Genomic DNA, 17,103 nt, shown 5'->3' with positions numbered 1-17,103 from the left:
TCGCCCTCTCTCTCGCCTGCTCTCACTGTTACTCTCTCGCCCACTCTCTCTCTCTCTTTCTCTCGTCCCCCTTTCTCTCTCACTAGCCGCTTTCTCTCTCTCTTACTCCCTCTCTTTCTCTCGCACTCTCTCGTTCCCCTCTCTCTCTCACTCTCTCTCTCTCTTCCTCTGAACTTTGGAACGAGGGAGAGAGACAGAAAGAGAGAGTGGGAGACCGAGAGAGAGAAGGAGAGAGGTTAAGAATGAAAATGAGAATCTTTGAGAAGAGAGAGAGAAACATATCTTCAGGTTATTTCTTGCTGTTAATTCTTGATCACCTTTCCTCTTTATTTCTCTGAGGGAAAGACCTTTTACCTGTCAATAAACCACTGAAATTACAGCTGTGTCGTGTGTGTGTGGGTGTCTGGGTTAGGGGGTGTGTGTGGGTGGCCAAGTGGATTTGGGTGTATATTAAATAATAATAGAGTAATGAAAGGTAATGTCATGAATAACTCTCTCCTCTGTCTACTGAATAACTCTCTCCTCTGTCTACTGAATAACTCTCCCCTCTGTCTACTGAATAATTCTCCCCTCTGTCTACTGAATAACTCTCCCCTCTGTCTACTGAATAACTCTCCCCTCTGTCTACTGAATAACTCTCCCCTCTGTCTACTGAATAACTCTCCCCTCTGTCTACTGAATAACTCTCCCCTCTGTCTACTGAATAACTCTCCCCTCTGTCTACTGAATAACTCTCCCCTCTGTCTACTGAATAACTCTCCCCTCTGTCTACTGAATAACTCTCCCCTCTGTCTACTGAATAACTCTCCCCTCTGTCTACTGAATAACTCTCCCCTCTGTCTACTGAATAACTCTCCCCTCTGTCTACTGAATAACTCTCCCCTCTGTCTACTGAATAACTCTCCCCTCTGTCTACTGAATAACTCTCCCCTCTGTCTACTGAATAACTCTCCCCTCTGTCTACGGAATAACTCTCCCCTCTGTCTACGGAATAATTCTCCCCTCTGTCTACTGAATAACTCTCCCCTCTGTCTACTAAATAACTCTCCCCTCTGTCTACTGAATAACTCTCCCCTCTGTCTACTGAATAACTCTCCCCTCTGTCTACTGAATAACTCTCCCCTCTGTCTACTGAATAACTATCCCCTCTGTCTACTGAATAACTCTCCCCTCTGTCTACGGAATAACTCTCCCCTCTGTCTACTGAATAATTCTCCCCTCTGTCTACTGAATAACTCTCCCCTCTGTCTACTGAATAACTCTCCCCTCTGTCTACGAAATAACTCTCCCCTCTGTCTACTGAGGCCGACAGACCTGCTCACTTATTCATTAGCTCTCAAGGTCAGGAATAAAACCACAATACCACAGTACATCGCACTGCACCTTCTCTCTTTCCATCATTCTCTGCATCACATCTCCATGTCTCTCTATCTCCATCTCTCTATATCCATGTCTCTCTATCTGTCACGCCCAGATCTGTTTCACCTGTCCTTGTGCTTGTCTCCACCCCCTTCCAAGTGTCTCCCATCTTCCCCACGTATCCCCTGGGTATTTATACCTGTGTTATCTGTCTGTCTGTGCCAGTTCGTCTTGTTTGTTCAAGTCAACCGCATTTTGTCTCAGCTCCTGCTTTTCCCCAGTCTCTCTTTATCTCGTCCTCCTGGTTTTGCCCCTTGCCTGTCCTGACTCTGACCCCGCCTAATGTCCTGCACCTTGGCCCCGCTACTCTGGATTATCGACCCCTGCCTGCCTTGACCTGTCGTTTGCCTGCCCCTGTTGTTGCAAAAAACATTGTTACTTCAACACCGTCTGCACTTGGGTCTTACCTGAAACCTGATACTATCTCCATGTCTCTCTATCTCCATGTATCTTTATCTCCATCTCTTTCTATCTTCATGTCATACTACTCGCCAATGTTTACTAGTGAATAAAGTTGACGAACTCAGTGAGGATCTCCTTCCAGAGGGACATCAGATTCTGAAACCTACTCTGTTTTTCTGAGACTTGACGGATTATATGCAACCAGCAGGATTTACAGTTCATCGAGTGGATAAGAAGCGGGCTCTCTCTGGCAAGAACAAAGGCTGTGGCGTCTGCTTTTTAACCAATAACAAGTGGTGCGATGGGGAAAACGTGCAGGAACTTGCGAGCTTCTGCTCTCCCGACTTGTCGACTCATCAAATGTCAGCCATTTGACCTTCCGAGAGAGTTCTCAGTGATTAATGCCACGGCTGTGTACATCCCGCCCCAGGCCGATACCAAGAATGCTCTCGACCTTCATTGGAAATTGAACAAATTGGAGACGCGTACCCAGAGGCAGTGTTAACAAAAGTAATTTAAGTTCCGTGCTCCCCAATTATTATCAACACATTAACTGTCTAACTCGTCAAAAATCTTCACGTCTTTTCGACAAGGGTCCTTTTGGCAAGTCACCATCACTACTCTGAACGGTTCTGACTTAGAATATGTGGACAACTACAAATACCTAGGTGTCTGGCTAGACTGTAAACTCTCCTTCCAGACTCACATTAAGCATCTCCAATCCAAAATTAAATCTAGAATCGGCTTCCTATTTCGCAACAAAGCATCCTTTGCTCATTCTGCCAAACATACCATCGTAAAACTGACCATTCTACCGATCCTCGACTTTAGCGATGTCATTTACAAAATAGTCTCCAACACTCTACTCAACAATTTGGATGCAGTCTATCACAGTGCCATCCATTTTGTCACCAAAGCCCCATTTCCTACCCATCACCGCGACCTGTATGATCTCGTTGGCTGGCCCTCGCTTCATACTAGTCGCCAAACCCACTGGCTCCAGGTCATCTATAAGTCTTTGCTAGGTAAAGCCCCGCCTTATCTCAGCTCACTGGTCACCATAGCAGCACCCACCCGTAGCACGCGCTCCAGGAAGTATATCTTACTGGTCACCCCCAAAGCCAATTCTTCCTTTGGCCGCCTTTCCTTCCAGTTCTCTGCTGCCAATGACTGGAACAAACTGCAAAAATCACTGAAGCTGGAGAATCATATCTCCCTCACTAGCTTTAAGCACCAGCTGTCAGAGCAGCTCACAGATCACTGCACCTGTACATAGCCCATCTGTAAATAGCCCATCTAACTACCTCATCCCTATACTGTATTTATATATTTATCTTGCTCCTTTGCACCCCAGTATCTCTACTTGCACATTCATCTTATCATAGCCTATCGTAAGCTATCATAGCCTGTAATAACGTGTGATAGCCTGTTGTAAACTATCATAGCCTGTAACATCGTGTCATAGACTATTGTAAGCTATCATAGCCTATAATAACGTGGCATAGCCTGTCAAAGGTATCAAAGCTAAGACAGAGCCACAAAAATGTTAAGGGCTATAAGACAGCAGGGGAGTGTTATGGGAACATTAGTCATGGACAACAATCCAGTGCACTCTATTGATTGCTTCGTGAAATAGTGTGTGTGTGTGTGTGTGTGTGTGTTCAAATGATAGTATTACTCTTGAAAATGGAGCTTTCAAGTCATTCTAGGTAATTGTGGTGTTGATTTGTATCTGATGATAACCACAACAGTGAGTTATATATCTGGTTGGTTTTGACGATCTCTGCTGAATGATACATTATTAAGAAAGGAGTAACAAGAGTATCAAGCACAAAGGCAGGATAGATTATTAGAATATATTTTGTCTAATCAGAACACAGTCCACACACACACACACACACACACACACACACACACACACACACACACACACACACACACACACACACACACACACACACACACACACACACACAGAGTACTTAGCTATAAGGACAACCCCCTCACATCCAAAAGATCAAAATACTTTTCTCCCTGGGCAGAGGAGACAGTAATTCTAGACCACCTACGGTGCGTGTGTGTGTGTGCGTGTGTGTGTGTGCGTGTGTGTGTCTGCATGATTGTGAGGTTGAACAGAAGTGGAATACAGAAACACTATAGCGTGAAAATTTATACCAATTCACTCTGCATCTCCACCCAAATCAACTTGTCTACAGGAACTGTTTCTCTCTCTCTCAGTGCATGCTGGGAGTTGTCTGGAGTTAGATCGTCTGTGTTTTCTTTTTTGTTTCCTTTACTTGGTGGTTTTCCTTTTTTGAGGCATGATTAAGGTTATCATTACTTAAATGTTTTGTGGTAAAACTAGGTATATTGCATTTCTTGTTGGAATTGCCCTGGCTTTGGTGGGGATGGCGACCCACATGGGGACGCCGTCCCTGTCACTTCGGCACGGCTTCAGGTGTGTTACTGAAGCTACTGTCACTGTGGAGGAGTTTCTGGTTGCCATAGGAGAGAATGCAGAGATGCATCGCGGATAAATAAAGCGTAAAAGAGTCCTTTTAAGCTCTCGCCTTGGAGGGCAGTTCCATCACGTTGCCACAATGTCTGTGCTCACGTGGGCGTGGTTACTGACTTGGCAGAGGTTTGTATGAAATGCCATTATCTCATTTAGAAGGCTAAAATCACATTGCTATCTTCACAAGTGTTCCTATATTTATCTTATAATTCTTACAACATTTAGATGTAATTCTGACATATACATTGTGAAAGCTCTTAAAGGTACAATGTTTCCGTTATACTGTCTTTAATGGTCAGTTAAAGTGTCTTATCTGTGGTTACCAAAATAAACAAACAGGTTAGTTAGTGTCTTGTCTGTAGTTACCAATATAAACCGGTTAGTTAAAGGGTCTTGTCTGTAGTTACCAAAATAAACAAACAGGTCAGTTAAAGTGTCTTGTTGGTAGTTACCAGTATAAACAGGTTAGTTAAAGGGGCTTGTTGGTAGTTACCAGTATAAACAAACAGGTTAGTTAAAGTGTCTTGTTGGTAGTTACCAGTATAAACAAACAGGTTAGTTAAAGTGCTTTGTTGGTAGTTACCAGTATAAACAGGTTAGTTAAAGTGTCTTGTCTGTAGTTACCAATATAAACAGGTTAGTTAAAGTGTCTTGTGTATATTTACCAGTATAAACAGGTTAGTTAAAATGTCTTGTTGGTTGTTACCAATATAAACAGGTTAGTTAAAGTGTCTTGTGTATATTTACCAGTATAAACAGGTTAGTTAAAATGTCTTGTTGGTAGTTACCAATATAAACAGGTTAGTTAAAGTGTCTTGTGTATATTTACCACTCTAAACAGGTTAGTTAAAATGTCTTGTTGGTAGTTACCAATATAAACAAACAGAGAAATGCAGATAATACAGTGTGTGCGATCAAAGGTACAAGGCCTTTGTAGACAACTGCACAGCCAGGCCAATAATGGCCATAACACACACTCTCACATGTCGTGTTGCTCTAATGCAATACACTTTCAATTGGAATGTAATAAATATAGCCACAGGTTTCCAGAAGGGTATTACATTGAAGCTGAGAGGGATTTGTTGGATTTGAAATTAACACTTAATGTTGTTTCCTGCTCTCTGTTTGAAGAGAAAGGCCCGCCCCTCTCCCTCCCTCTGGGGAGCCTGGGTAATCTCCTTCACATTTAAAGAAGAATCAAAGCTTCCCTCTTCTTTTACTCTCTCTCTCTCCCATTCTCTCTCTCTTGCTTTCTCTCTCTCTCTCTCTCAAATAAAACAAACAAAATAAACCAGCAACACTGCCTCTTTCATACACTTTGATATTCTCTCTTAGAGAGAGAGGGAGATAAACAGAGAGATCGTGAGGGGGAGATGAAAGAGTGCACTCATGTTATGTTACCTTATGTTCTGTTGGTGGTTGAATTGATGTTGAATTGATGTTGAATGTTAATTGCTTAGACTGTGTTGTTGCTCTCACTGTGGTGCCAATGAAGCAAAGCATGTGTTGAACTCTCTGGAGTTCAATTTAGAGAGCCTCAATATGCCGTGTCTCTGTTTACTGCACTCTTAGAGAAAACAGTGCTATCTAGACCCTAAAAGGGGTCTTTGGCTGTCCCCGTAGGAGAAACCTTTGAAGAACTATTTTTGGTTCCAGGTCTAACCCTTTTCGGATCCATGTAAAACATTTTTTTCTAAGAGTGTGTACTTTATTATCTGTGAGTAGCCACATTTATTTTTTTACCTTGTATCTGATTTTCCCTCTCTTTTCTCTCATCCCCTCTTTCTTTCCCTCCTTCTCCTCTCCCCCCCCCCCCCCCCCCCCCCCTCACCCCCCCCCCCCTCACCCCCCGTGTCAGGTCTCTGTCGGGGCGTATAGTGGGTGGCGTGTGGTGGTTCTTCACTCTCATCATCATCTCGTCCTACACGGCCAACCTGGCTGCTTTCCTCACAGTGGAAAGGATGGTGTCTCCCATAGAGAGTGCTGAGGATCTGGCCAAGCAGACGGAGATCGCCTATGGAACACTGGACTCAGGCTCCACCAAGGAATTTTTCAGGGTGAGTACACACACACACAAGCTTGTACACACACAAACACACACGTGTGTGTGTGTGTGTATGTGAATAGTTAGGGCCTGGCAGTAGCAGACAGTGTGCATCCGTGAGCAGCGTTAGCATCATCAACATAATGAGCAGGCGAAAATCTGTGGAGGGTGAAGAATCTATTTACTCTGTGAGGGATTCACCACCATTAATTGTGTGTGTGTGTGTGTGTATGCGTGTTGGTGTGCGTGTGCGTGTGTGTGTGTGTGTGTGTGTGTGTGTGTGTGTGTGTGTGTGTGTGTGTGTGTGTGTGTGTGTGTGTGTGTGTTGGTGTGCGTGTGCGTGTGCCTGTGTCTGTGTCTGTGTGTGTGTGTGTGTGTGTGTGTGTGTGTGTGTGTGTGTGTGTGTGTGTGTGTGTGTGTGTGTGTGTGTGTGTGTGTGTGTGTGTGTGTGTCTGTGTGTCTGTGTGTGTGTGTGTCTGTGTGTGTGTGTGTGTGTGTGTGTGTGTGTGTGTGTGTGTGTGCGTGTGTGTGTGTGTGTGTGTGCGCGCGAGTATGGATTTTCCCCCACTGATTTGTTAAAGCCACTACATTGAAAATGTTGGCCAGAGAGAGAGAGTAGGGGGTAGGCTCACTGGTTCAGACAGAAGTCACTGACATTATCATGGGATATATGTCTGTCACACCCAAGCAAATCCCAGCGAGGCACACACACACCGACCTCTCTACTCCAGGCTGTGGCTCATTGGCTAAAGCTAAGGCTTATGGTGTCCCTAAAGGAGAGAGGGAATAACACTTCATAACAGAGAGAGAGAGAAAGACAGGATAAAAACTAGGGAGTATCGACGGTTGTGGAGAATGACAATTTGTTCCCCAGCTTGTTATTTTCATTCTTCACTACACCCAGCAGACACACACACACACACACACACACACACACACACACACACACACACACACACACACACACACACACACACACACACACACACACACACACACACACACACACACACACTGCAGAACACTAATATCAAGCATGGAGTTGAGTGTACAACAGGGTCTGTTTAGAGACAGACAGAATCCCTCCCTGTCTTCACAGAGACAGCAGCCCCACTCCAAAACCCTACAGCTCTAGCTTGAAACAAAACACTGACACACTCACGTCCTACACTATTACACTGTCCACTAGTAGTTGGTTTTACACTATTATACTGTCCACTAGTAGTTGGTTCTACACTATTATACTGTCCACTAGTAGTTGGTTCTACACCATTATACTGTCCACTAGTAGTTTGGTTCAACACTATTATACTGTCCACTAGTAGTTGGTTCTACACTATTATACTGTCCACTAGTAGTTGGTTCTACACTAGTATACTGTCCACTAGTAGTTGGTTCTACACTATTATACTGTCCACTAGTAGTTGGTTCTACACTAGTATACTGTCCACTAGTAGTTGGTTCTACACTATTATACTGTCCACTAGTAGTTGGTTCTACACTATTATACTGTCCACTAGTAGTTGGTTCTACACTATTATACTGTCCACTAGTAGTTGGTTCTACACTATTATACTGTCCACTAGTAGTTGGTTCTACACTATTATACTGTCCACTAGTAGTTGGTTCTACACTATTATACTGTCCACTAGTAGTTGGTTCTACACTAGTATACTGTCCACTAGTAGTTGGTTCTACACTATTATACTGTCCACTAGTAGTTGGTTCTACACTATTATACTGTCCACTAGTAGTTGGTTCTACACTAGTATACTGTCCACTAGTAGTGGTTCTACACTATTATACTGTCCACTAGTAGTGGTTCTACACTATTACACTGTCCACTAGTAGTTGGTTCTACACTATTATACTGTCCACTAGTAGTTGGTTCTACACTATTATACTGTCCACTAGTAGTTGGTTCTACACTTTTATACTGTCCACTAGTAGTTGGTTCTACACTATTATACTGTCCACTAGTAGTTGGTTCTACACTATTATACTGTCCACTAGTAGTTGGTTCTACACTATTATACTGTCCACTAGTAGTTGGTTCTACACTATTATACTGTCCACTAGTAGTTGGTTCTACACTATTATACTGTCCACTAGTAGTTGGTTCTACACTATTATACTGTCCACTAGTAGTTGGTTCTACACTATTATACTGTCCACTAGTAGTTGGTTCTACACTATTATACTGTCCACTAGTAGTTGGTTCTACACTACTATACTGTCCACTAGTAGTTGGTTCTACACTATTATACTGTCCACTAGTAGTTGGTTCTACACTATTATACTGTCCACTAGTAGTTGGTTCTACACTATTATACTGTCCACTAGTAGTTTGTTCTACACTATTATACTGTCCACTAGTAGTTGGTTCTACACTATTATACTGTCCACTAGTAGTTGGTTCTACACTATTATACTGTCCACTAGTAGTTGGTTCTACACTATTATACTGTCCACTAGTAGTTGGTTCTACACTATTATAATGTCCACTAGTAGTTGGTTCTACACTATTACACTGTCCACTAGTAGTTGGTTCTACACTATTACACTGTCCACTAGTAGTTGGTTCTACACTATTATACTGTCCACTAGTAGTTGGTTCTACACTATTATACTGTCCACTAGTAGTTGGTTCTACACTATTATACTGTCCACTAGTAGTTGGTTCTACACTATTATACTGTCCACTAGTAGTTGGTTCTACACTAGTATACTGTCCACTAGTAGTTGGTTCTACACTAGTATACTGTCCACTAGTAGTTGGTTCTACACTATTATACTGTCCACTAGTAGTTGGTTCTACACTAGTATACTGTCCACTAGTAGTTGGTTCTACACTATTATACTGTCCACTAGTAGTTGGTTCTACACTAGTATACTGTCCACTAGTAGTTGGTTCTACACTAGTATACTGTCCACTAGTAGTTGGTTCTACACTATTATACTGTCCACTAGTAGTTGGTTCTACACTATTATACTGTCCACTAGTAGTTGGTTCTACACTATTACACTGTCCACTAGTAGTTGGTTCTACACTATTACACTGTCCACTAGTAGTTGGTTCTACACTATTACACTGTCCACTAGTAGTTGGTTCTACACTATTACACTGTCCACTAGTAGTTGGTTCTACACTATTATACTGTCCACTAGTAGTTGGTTCTACACTATTATACTGTCCACTAGCAGTTGGTTCTACACTATTATACTGTCCACTAGTAGTTGGTTCTACACTATTATACTGTCCACTAGTAGTTGGTTCTACACTATTACACTGTCCACTAGTTGTTGGTTCTACACTATTACACTGTCCACTAGTAGTTGGTTCGACACTATTATACTGTCCACTAGTAGTTGGTTCTACACTATTACACTGTCCACTAGTAGTTGGTTCTACACTATTACACTGTCCACTAGTAGTTGGTTCTACACTATTATACTGTCCACTAGTAGTTGGTTCTACACTATTATACTGTCCACTAGTAGTTGGTTCTACACTATTACACTGTCCGCTAGTAGTTGGTTCTACACTATTACACTGTCCGCTAGTAGTTGGTTCTACACTATTATACTGTCCGCTAGTAGTTGGTTCTACACTATTATACTGTCCGCTAGTAGTTGGTTCTACACTATTATACTGTCCACTAGTAGTTGGTTCTACACTATTATACTGTCCACTAGTATATGGTTCTACACTAATATACTGTCCACTAGTAGTTGGTTCTACACTATTATACTGTCCACTAGTAGTTGGTTCTACACTATTATACTGTCCACTAGTAGTTGGTTCTACACTATTATACTGTCCACTAGTAGTTGGTTCTACACTATTATACTGTCCACTAGTAGTTGGTTCTACACTATTATACTGTCCACTAGTAGTTGGTTCTACACTATTATACTGTCCACTAGTAGTTGGTTCTACACTATTATACGGTCCACTAGTAGTTGGTTCTACACTATTATACTGTCCACTAGTAGTTGGTTCTACACTATTATACTGTCCACTAGTAGTTGGTTCTACACTATTATACTGTCCACTAGTAGTTGGTTCTACACTATTATACTGTCCACTAGTAGTTGGTTCTACACTATCATACTGTCCACTAGTAGTTGGTTCTACACTATCATAATGTCCACTAGTAGTTGGTTCTACACTATTACACTGTCCACTAGTAGTTGGTTCTACACTATTACACTGTCCACTAGTAGTTGGTTCTACACTATTATACTGTCCACTAGTAGTTGGTTCTACACTATTATACTGTCCACTAGTAGTTGGTTCTACACTATTATACTGTCCACTAGTAGTTGGTTCTACACTATTATAATGTCCACTAGTAGTTGGTTCTACACTATTGTAATGTCCACTAGTAGTTGGTTCTACACTATTATAATGTCCACTAGTAGTTGGTTCTACACTATTATACTGTCCACTAGTAGTTGGTTCTACACTATTATAATGTCCACTAGTAGTTGGTTCTACACTAGTATACTGTCCACTAGTAGTGTTTTACACTATTACACTGTCCACTAGTAGTTGGTTCTACACTATTACACTGTCCACTAGTAGTTGGTTCTACACTATTACACTGTCCACTAGTAGTTGGTTCTACACTATTACACTGTCCACTAGTAGTTGGTTCTACACTATTACACTGTCCACTAGTAGTTGGTTCTACACTATTACACTGTCCACTAGTAGTGTTTTACAGTATTACACTGTCCACTAGTAGTTGGTTCTACACTATTACACTGTCCACTAGTAGTTGGTTCTACACTATTACACTGTCCACTAGTAGTTGGTTCTACACTATTACACTGTCCACCAGTAGTTGGTTCTACACTATTACACTGTCCACTAGTAGTTGGTTCTACACTATTACACTGTCCACTAGTAGTTGGTTCTACACTATTACACTGTCCACTAGTAGTTGGTTCTACACTATTACACTGTCCACTAGTAGTGTTTTACACTATTACACTGTCCACTAGTAGTTGGTTCTACACTATTACACTGTCCACTAGTAGTTGGTTCTACACTATTACACTGTCCACTAGTAGTTGGTTCTACACTATTACACTGCCCACTAGTAGTTGGTTCTACACTATTACACTGTCCACTAGTAGTTGGTTCTACACTATTATACTGTCCACTAGTAGTTGGTTCTACACTATTATACTGTCCACTAGTAGTTGGTTCTACACTATTATACTGTCCACTAGTAGTTGGTTCTACATTATTATACTGTCCACTAGTAGTTGGTTCTACACTATTATAATGTCCACTAGTAGTTGGTTCTACACGAGTATACTGTCCACTAGTAGTTGGTTCTACACTATTATAATGTCCACTAGTAGTTGGTTCTACACTATTATACTGTCCACTAGTAGTTGGTTCTACACTAGTATACTGTCCACTAGTTGTTGGTTCTACACTATTATACTGTCCACTAGTAGTTGGTTCTACACTATTATACTGTCCACTAGTAGTTGGTTCTACACTATTATACTGTCCACTAGTAGTTGGTTCTACACTAGTATACTGTCCGCTAGTAGTTGGTTCTACACTATTATATTGTCCGCTAGCAGTTGGTTCTACACTATTATACTGTCCGCTAGTAGTTGGTTCTACACTATTATACTGTCCGCTAGTAGTTGGTTCTACAATATTATACTGCCCGCTAGTAGTTGGTTCTACACTATTATACTGTCCGCTAGTAGTTGGTTCTACACTATTATACTGTCCGCTAGTAGTTGGTTCTACACTATTATACTGTCCGCTAGTTGTTGGTTCTACACTATTATACTGTCCACTAGTAGTTGGTTCTACACTATTATACTGTCCACTAGTAGTTGGTTCTACACTATTATACTGTCCACTAGTAGTTGGTTCTACACTAGTATACTGTCCGCTAGTAGTTGGTTCTACACTATTATATTGTCCGCTAGCAGTTGGTTCTACACTATTATACTGTCCGCTAGTAGTTGGTTCTACACTATTATACTGTCCGCTAGTAGTTGGTTCTACAATATTATACTGCCCGCTAGTAGTTGGTTCTACACTATTATACTGTCCGCTAGTAGTTGGTTCTACACTATTATACTGTCCGCTAGTAGTTGGTTCTACACTATTATACTGTCCGCTAGTAGTTGGTTCTACACTATTATACTGTCCGCTAGTAGTTGGTTCTACACTATTATACTGTCCGCTAGTAGTTGGTTCTACACTATTATACTGTCCACTAGTAGTTGGTTCTACACTATTATACTGTCCACTAGTAGTTGGTTCTACACTATTACACTGTCCACTAGTAGTTGGTTCTACACTATTACACTGTCCACTAGTAGTTGGTTCTACACTATTACACTGTCCACTAGTAGTTGGTTCTACACTATTATACTGTCCACTAGTAGTTGGTTCTACACTATTATACTGTCCGCTAGTAGTTGGTTCTACACTAGTATACTGTCCGCTAGTAGTTGGTTCTACACTATTATAATGTCCACTAGTAGTTGGTTCTACACTATTATACTGTCCACTAGTAGTTGGTCCTACACTATTATACTGTCCGCTAGTAGTTGGTTCTACACTATTATACTGTCCACTAGTAGTTGGTTCTACACTATTATACTGTCCACTAGTAGTTGGTTCTACACTAGTATACTGTCCACTAGTAGTTGGTTCTACACTATTATACTGTCCACTAGTAGTTGGTTCTACACTAGTATACTGTCCACTAGTAGTTGGTTCTACACTATTATACTGTCCACTAGTAGTTGGTTCTACACTATTATACTGTCCACTAGTAGTTGGTTCTACACTATTATACTGTCCACTAGTAGTTGGTTCTACACTATTATACTGTCCACTAGTAGTTGGTTCTACACTATTATACTGTCCACTAGTAGTTGGTTCTACACTATTATACTGTCCACTAGTAGTTGGTTCTACACTATTATACTGTCCACTAGTTGTTGGTTCTACACTATTATACTGTCCGCTAGTAGTTGGTTCTACACTATTACACTGTCCGCTAGTAGTTGGTTCTACACTATTATACTGTCCGCTAGTAGTTGGTTCTACACTATTATACTGTCCATTAGTAGTTGGTTCTACACTATTACACTGTCCACTAGTAGTTGGTTCTACACTATTATACTGTCCACTAGTAGTTGGTTCTACACTATTATACTGTCCACTAGTAGTTGGTTCTACACTATTATACTGTCCACTAGTAGTTGGTTCTACGCTATTATACTGTCCACTAGTAGTTGGTTCTACACTACTATACTGTCCACTAGTAGTTGGTTCTACACTATTATACTGTCCACTAGTAGTTGGTTCTACACTATTATACTGTCCACTAGTAGTTGGTTCTACACTATTATACTGTCCACTAGTAGTTTGTTCTACACTATTATACTGTCCACTAGTAGTTGGTTCTACACTATTATACTGTCCACTAGTAGTTGGTTCTACACTATTATACTGTCCACTAGTAGTTGGTTCTACACTATTATACTGTCCACTAGTAGTTGGTTCTACACTATTATAATGTCCACTAGTAGTTGGTTCTACACTATTACACTGTCCACTAGTAGTTGGTTCTACACTATTACACTGTCCACTAGTAGTTGGTTCTACACTATTATACTGTCCACTAGTAGTTGGTTCTACACTATTATACTGTCCACTAGTAGTTGGTTCTACACTATTATACTGTCCACTAGTAGTTGGTTCTACACTATTATACTGTCCACTAGTAGTTGGTTCTACACTATTATACTGTCCACTAGTAGTTGGTTCTACACTATTATACTGTCCGCTAGTAGTTGGTTCTACACTAGTATACTGTCCGCTAGTAGTTGGTTCTACACTATTATAATGTCCACTAGTAGTTGGTTCTACACTATTATACTGTCCACTAGTAGTTGGTCCTACACTATTATACTGTCCGCTAGTAGTTGGTTCTACACTATTATACTGTCCACTAGTAGTTGGTTCTACACTATTATACTGTCCACTAGTAGTTGGTTCTACACTAGTATACTGTCCACTAGTAGTTGGTTCTACACTATTATACTGTCCACTAGTAGTTGGTTCTACACTAGTATACTGTCCACTAGTAGTTGGTTCTACACTATTATACTGTCCACTAGTAGTTGGTTCTACACTATTATACTGTCCACTAGTAGTTGGTTCTACACTATTATACTGTCCACTAGTAGTTGGTTCTACACTATTATACTGTCCACTAGTAGTTGGTTCTACACTATTATACTGTCCACTAGTAGTTGGTTCTACACTATTATACTGTCCACTAGTAGTTGGTTCTACACTATTATACTGTCCACTAGTAGTTGGTTCTACACTATTATACTGTCCGCTAGTAGTTGGTTCTACACTATTACACTGTCCGCTAGTAGTTGGTTCTACACTATTATACTGTCCACTAGTAGTTGGTTCTACACTATTATACTGTCCACTAGTAGTTGGTTCTACACTATTACACTGTCCACTAGTAGTTGGTTCTACACTATTATACTGTCCACTAGTAGTTGGTTCTACACTATTATACTGTCCACTAGTAGTTGGTTCTACACTATTATACTGTCCACTAGTAGTTGGTTCTACGCTATTATACTGTCCACTAGTAGTTGGTTCTACACTACTATACTGTCCACTAGTAGTTGGTTCTACACTATTATACTGTCCACTAGTAGTTGGTTCTACACTATTATACTGTCCACTAGTAGTTGGTTCTACACTATTATACTGTCCACTAGTAGTTTGTTCTACACTATTATACTGTCCACTAGTAGTTGGTTCTACACTATTATACTGTCCACTAGTAGTTGGTTCTACACTATTATACTGTCCACTAGTAGTTGGTTCTACACTATTATACTGTCCACTAGTAGTTGGTTCTACACTATTATAATGTCCACTAGTAGTTGGTTCTACACTATTACACTGTCCACTAGTAGTTGGTTCTACACTATTACACTGTCCACTAGTAGTTGGTTCTACACTATTATACTGTCCACTAGTAGTTGGTTCTACACTATTATACTGTCCACTAGTAGTTGGTTCTACACTATTATACTGTCCACTAGTAGTTGGTTCTACACTATTATACTGTCCACTAGTAGTTGGTTCTACACTAGTATACTGTCCACTAGTAGTTGGTTCTACACTAGTATACTGTCCACTAGTAGTTGGTTCTACACTATTATACTGTCCACTAGTAGTTGGTTCTACACTATTATACTGTCCACTAGTAGTTGGTTCTACACTATTACACTGTCCACTAGTAGTTGGTTCTACACTATTATATTGTCCACTAGTAGTTGGTTCTACACTAGTATACTGTCCACTAGTAGTTGGTTCTACACTATTACACTGTCCACTAGCAGTTGGTTCTACACTATTATACTGTCCACTAGTAGTTGGTTCTACACTATTATAATGTCCGCTAGTAGTTGGTTCTACACTATTATACTGTCCACTAGTAGTTGGTTCTACACTATTATACTGTCCACTAGTAGTTGGTTCTACACTATTATACTGTCCACTAGCAGTTTGTTCTGAATGCCCTGTGAACAGCAGCTGCAGATGATCATCAATAATTCAGGACCAGTGATAGAGGGGTGAATGGATGGACAAATAGATAGAGGGGTGAATGGATGGATGGATGGACAGATAGATAGATAGAGGGGTGAATGGATGGATGGATGGACAGATAGAGGGGTGAATGGATGGATGGATGGACAGATAGATAGAGGGGTGAATGGATGGATGGATGGACAGATAGAGGGGTGAATGGATGGATGGATGGATGGACAGATAGATAGAGGGGTGAATGGATGGATGGATGGACAGATAGATAGAGGGGTGAATGGATGGATGGATGGACAGATAGATAGAGGGGTGAATGGATGGATGGATGGACAAATAGATAGAGGGGTGAATGGATGGATGGATGGACAAATAGATAGAGGGGTGAATGGATGGATGGAGGGGTGATTGGACAGATAGAGGGATGAATGGATGGATGGACAGATAGATAGAGGGGTGAATGGATGGAGGGAGGGGTGATTGGACAGATAGAGGGATGAATGGATGGATGGACAGATAGATAGAGGGGTGGATGGATGGAGGGAGGGGTGATTGGATGGATCACTAACCCTAAAGCTCACCTCTAACACCTTCTCTCTGCCCTTCCTTCTCTCAGAGGTCAAAGATCGCTGTATACGAGAAGATGTGGTCCTATATGAAGTCTGCTGAGCCCTCTGTCTTCGCTAAGACCACAGCGGAGGGCGTGGCTCGCGTCCGCAAGTCCAAAGGGAAGTACGCTTTCCTCCTGGAGTCCACCATGAATGAGTACACGGAACAACGCAAGCCCTGCGACACCATGAAGGTTGGAGGCAACCTGGACTCCAAGGGATATGGCATTGCCACACCTAAAGGCTCACAGCTAAGGTGGGTGGAGTAGTATAACGATGGTAGTCCCCAACTCAACTGTTGTTATAGTATTCCACCTACCCTGGTGTGCCTTTTATATGGATCACTTAGTAGGGTCTTAGTCTGGTCTATGTCCTGTCTCTCTCTCTCCATTTATCTCCCTGTCTGTCTCTCTCTTTGTTACTTTATTTCTCTCGATCTCTCTCTCTTTCTCCCTCTCTGTCTCTTTCTCTCTCTCTC

General features: G+C 41.3%; 1 protein-coding gene across 7 annotated transcripts in view; it reads left to right on the top strand.

Moving 5' to 3' along the window:
• Positions 1–17,103, top strand: part of LOC129821874 (glutamate receptor 4-like) — a 168,346-nt gene that overhangs the window by 128,505 nt on the left and 22,738 nt on the right. For all 7 annotated transcript variants that reach the window (XM_055879589.1, XM_055879584.1, XM_055879585.1 and 4 more), the window contains 2 exons: positions 6,195–6,393; positions 16,634–16,881. In XM_055879589.1, the coding sequence (XP_055735564.1) occupies positions 6,195–6,393; positions 16,634–16,881 (447 nt within the window). The remainder of the gene's footprint in view (positions 1–6,194; positions 6,394–16,633; positions 16,882–17,103) is intronic.

Source organism: Salvelinus fontinalis, chromosome 24, assembly GCF_029448725.1.
Source record: "Salvelinus fontinalis isolate EN_2023a chromosome 24, ASM2944872v1, whole genome shotgun sequence".
Taxonomy (NCBI): Eukaryota; Metazoa; Chordata; class Actinopteri; order Salmoniformes; family Salmonidae; genus Salvelinus; species Salvelinus fontinalis.
This window is presented reverse-complemented; position numbering and strand designations above follow the sequence as displayed.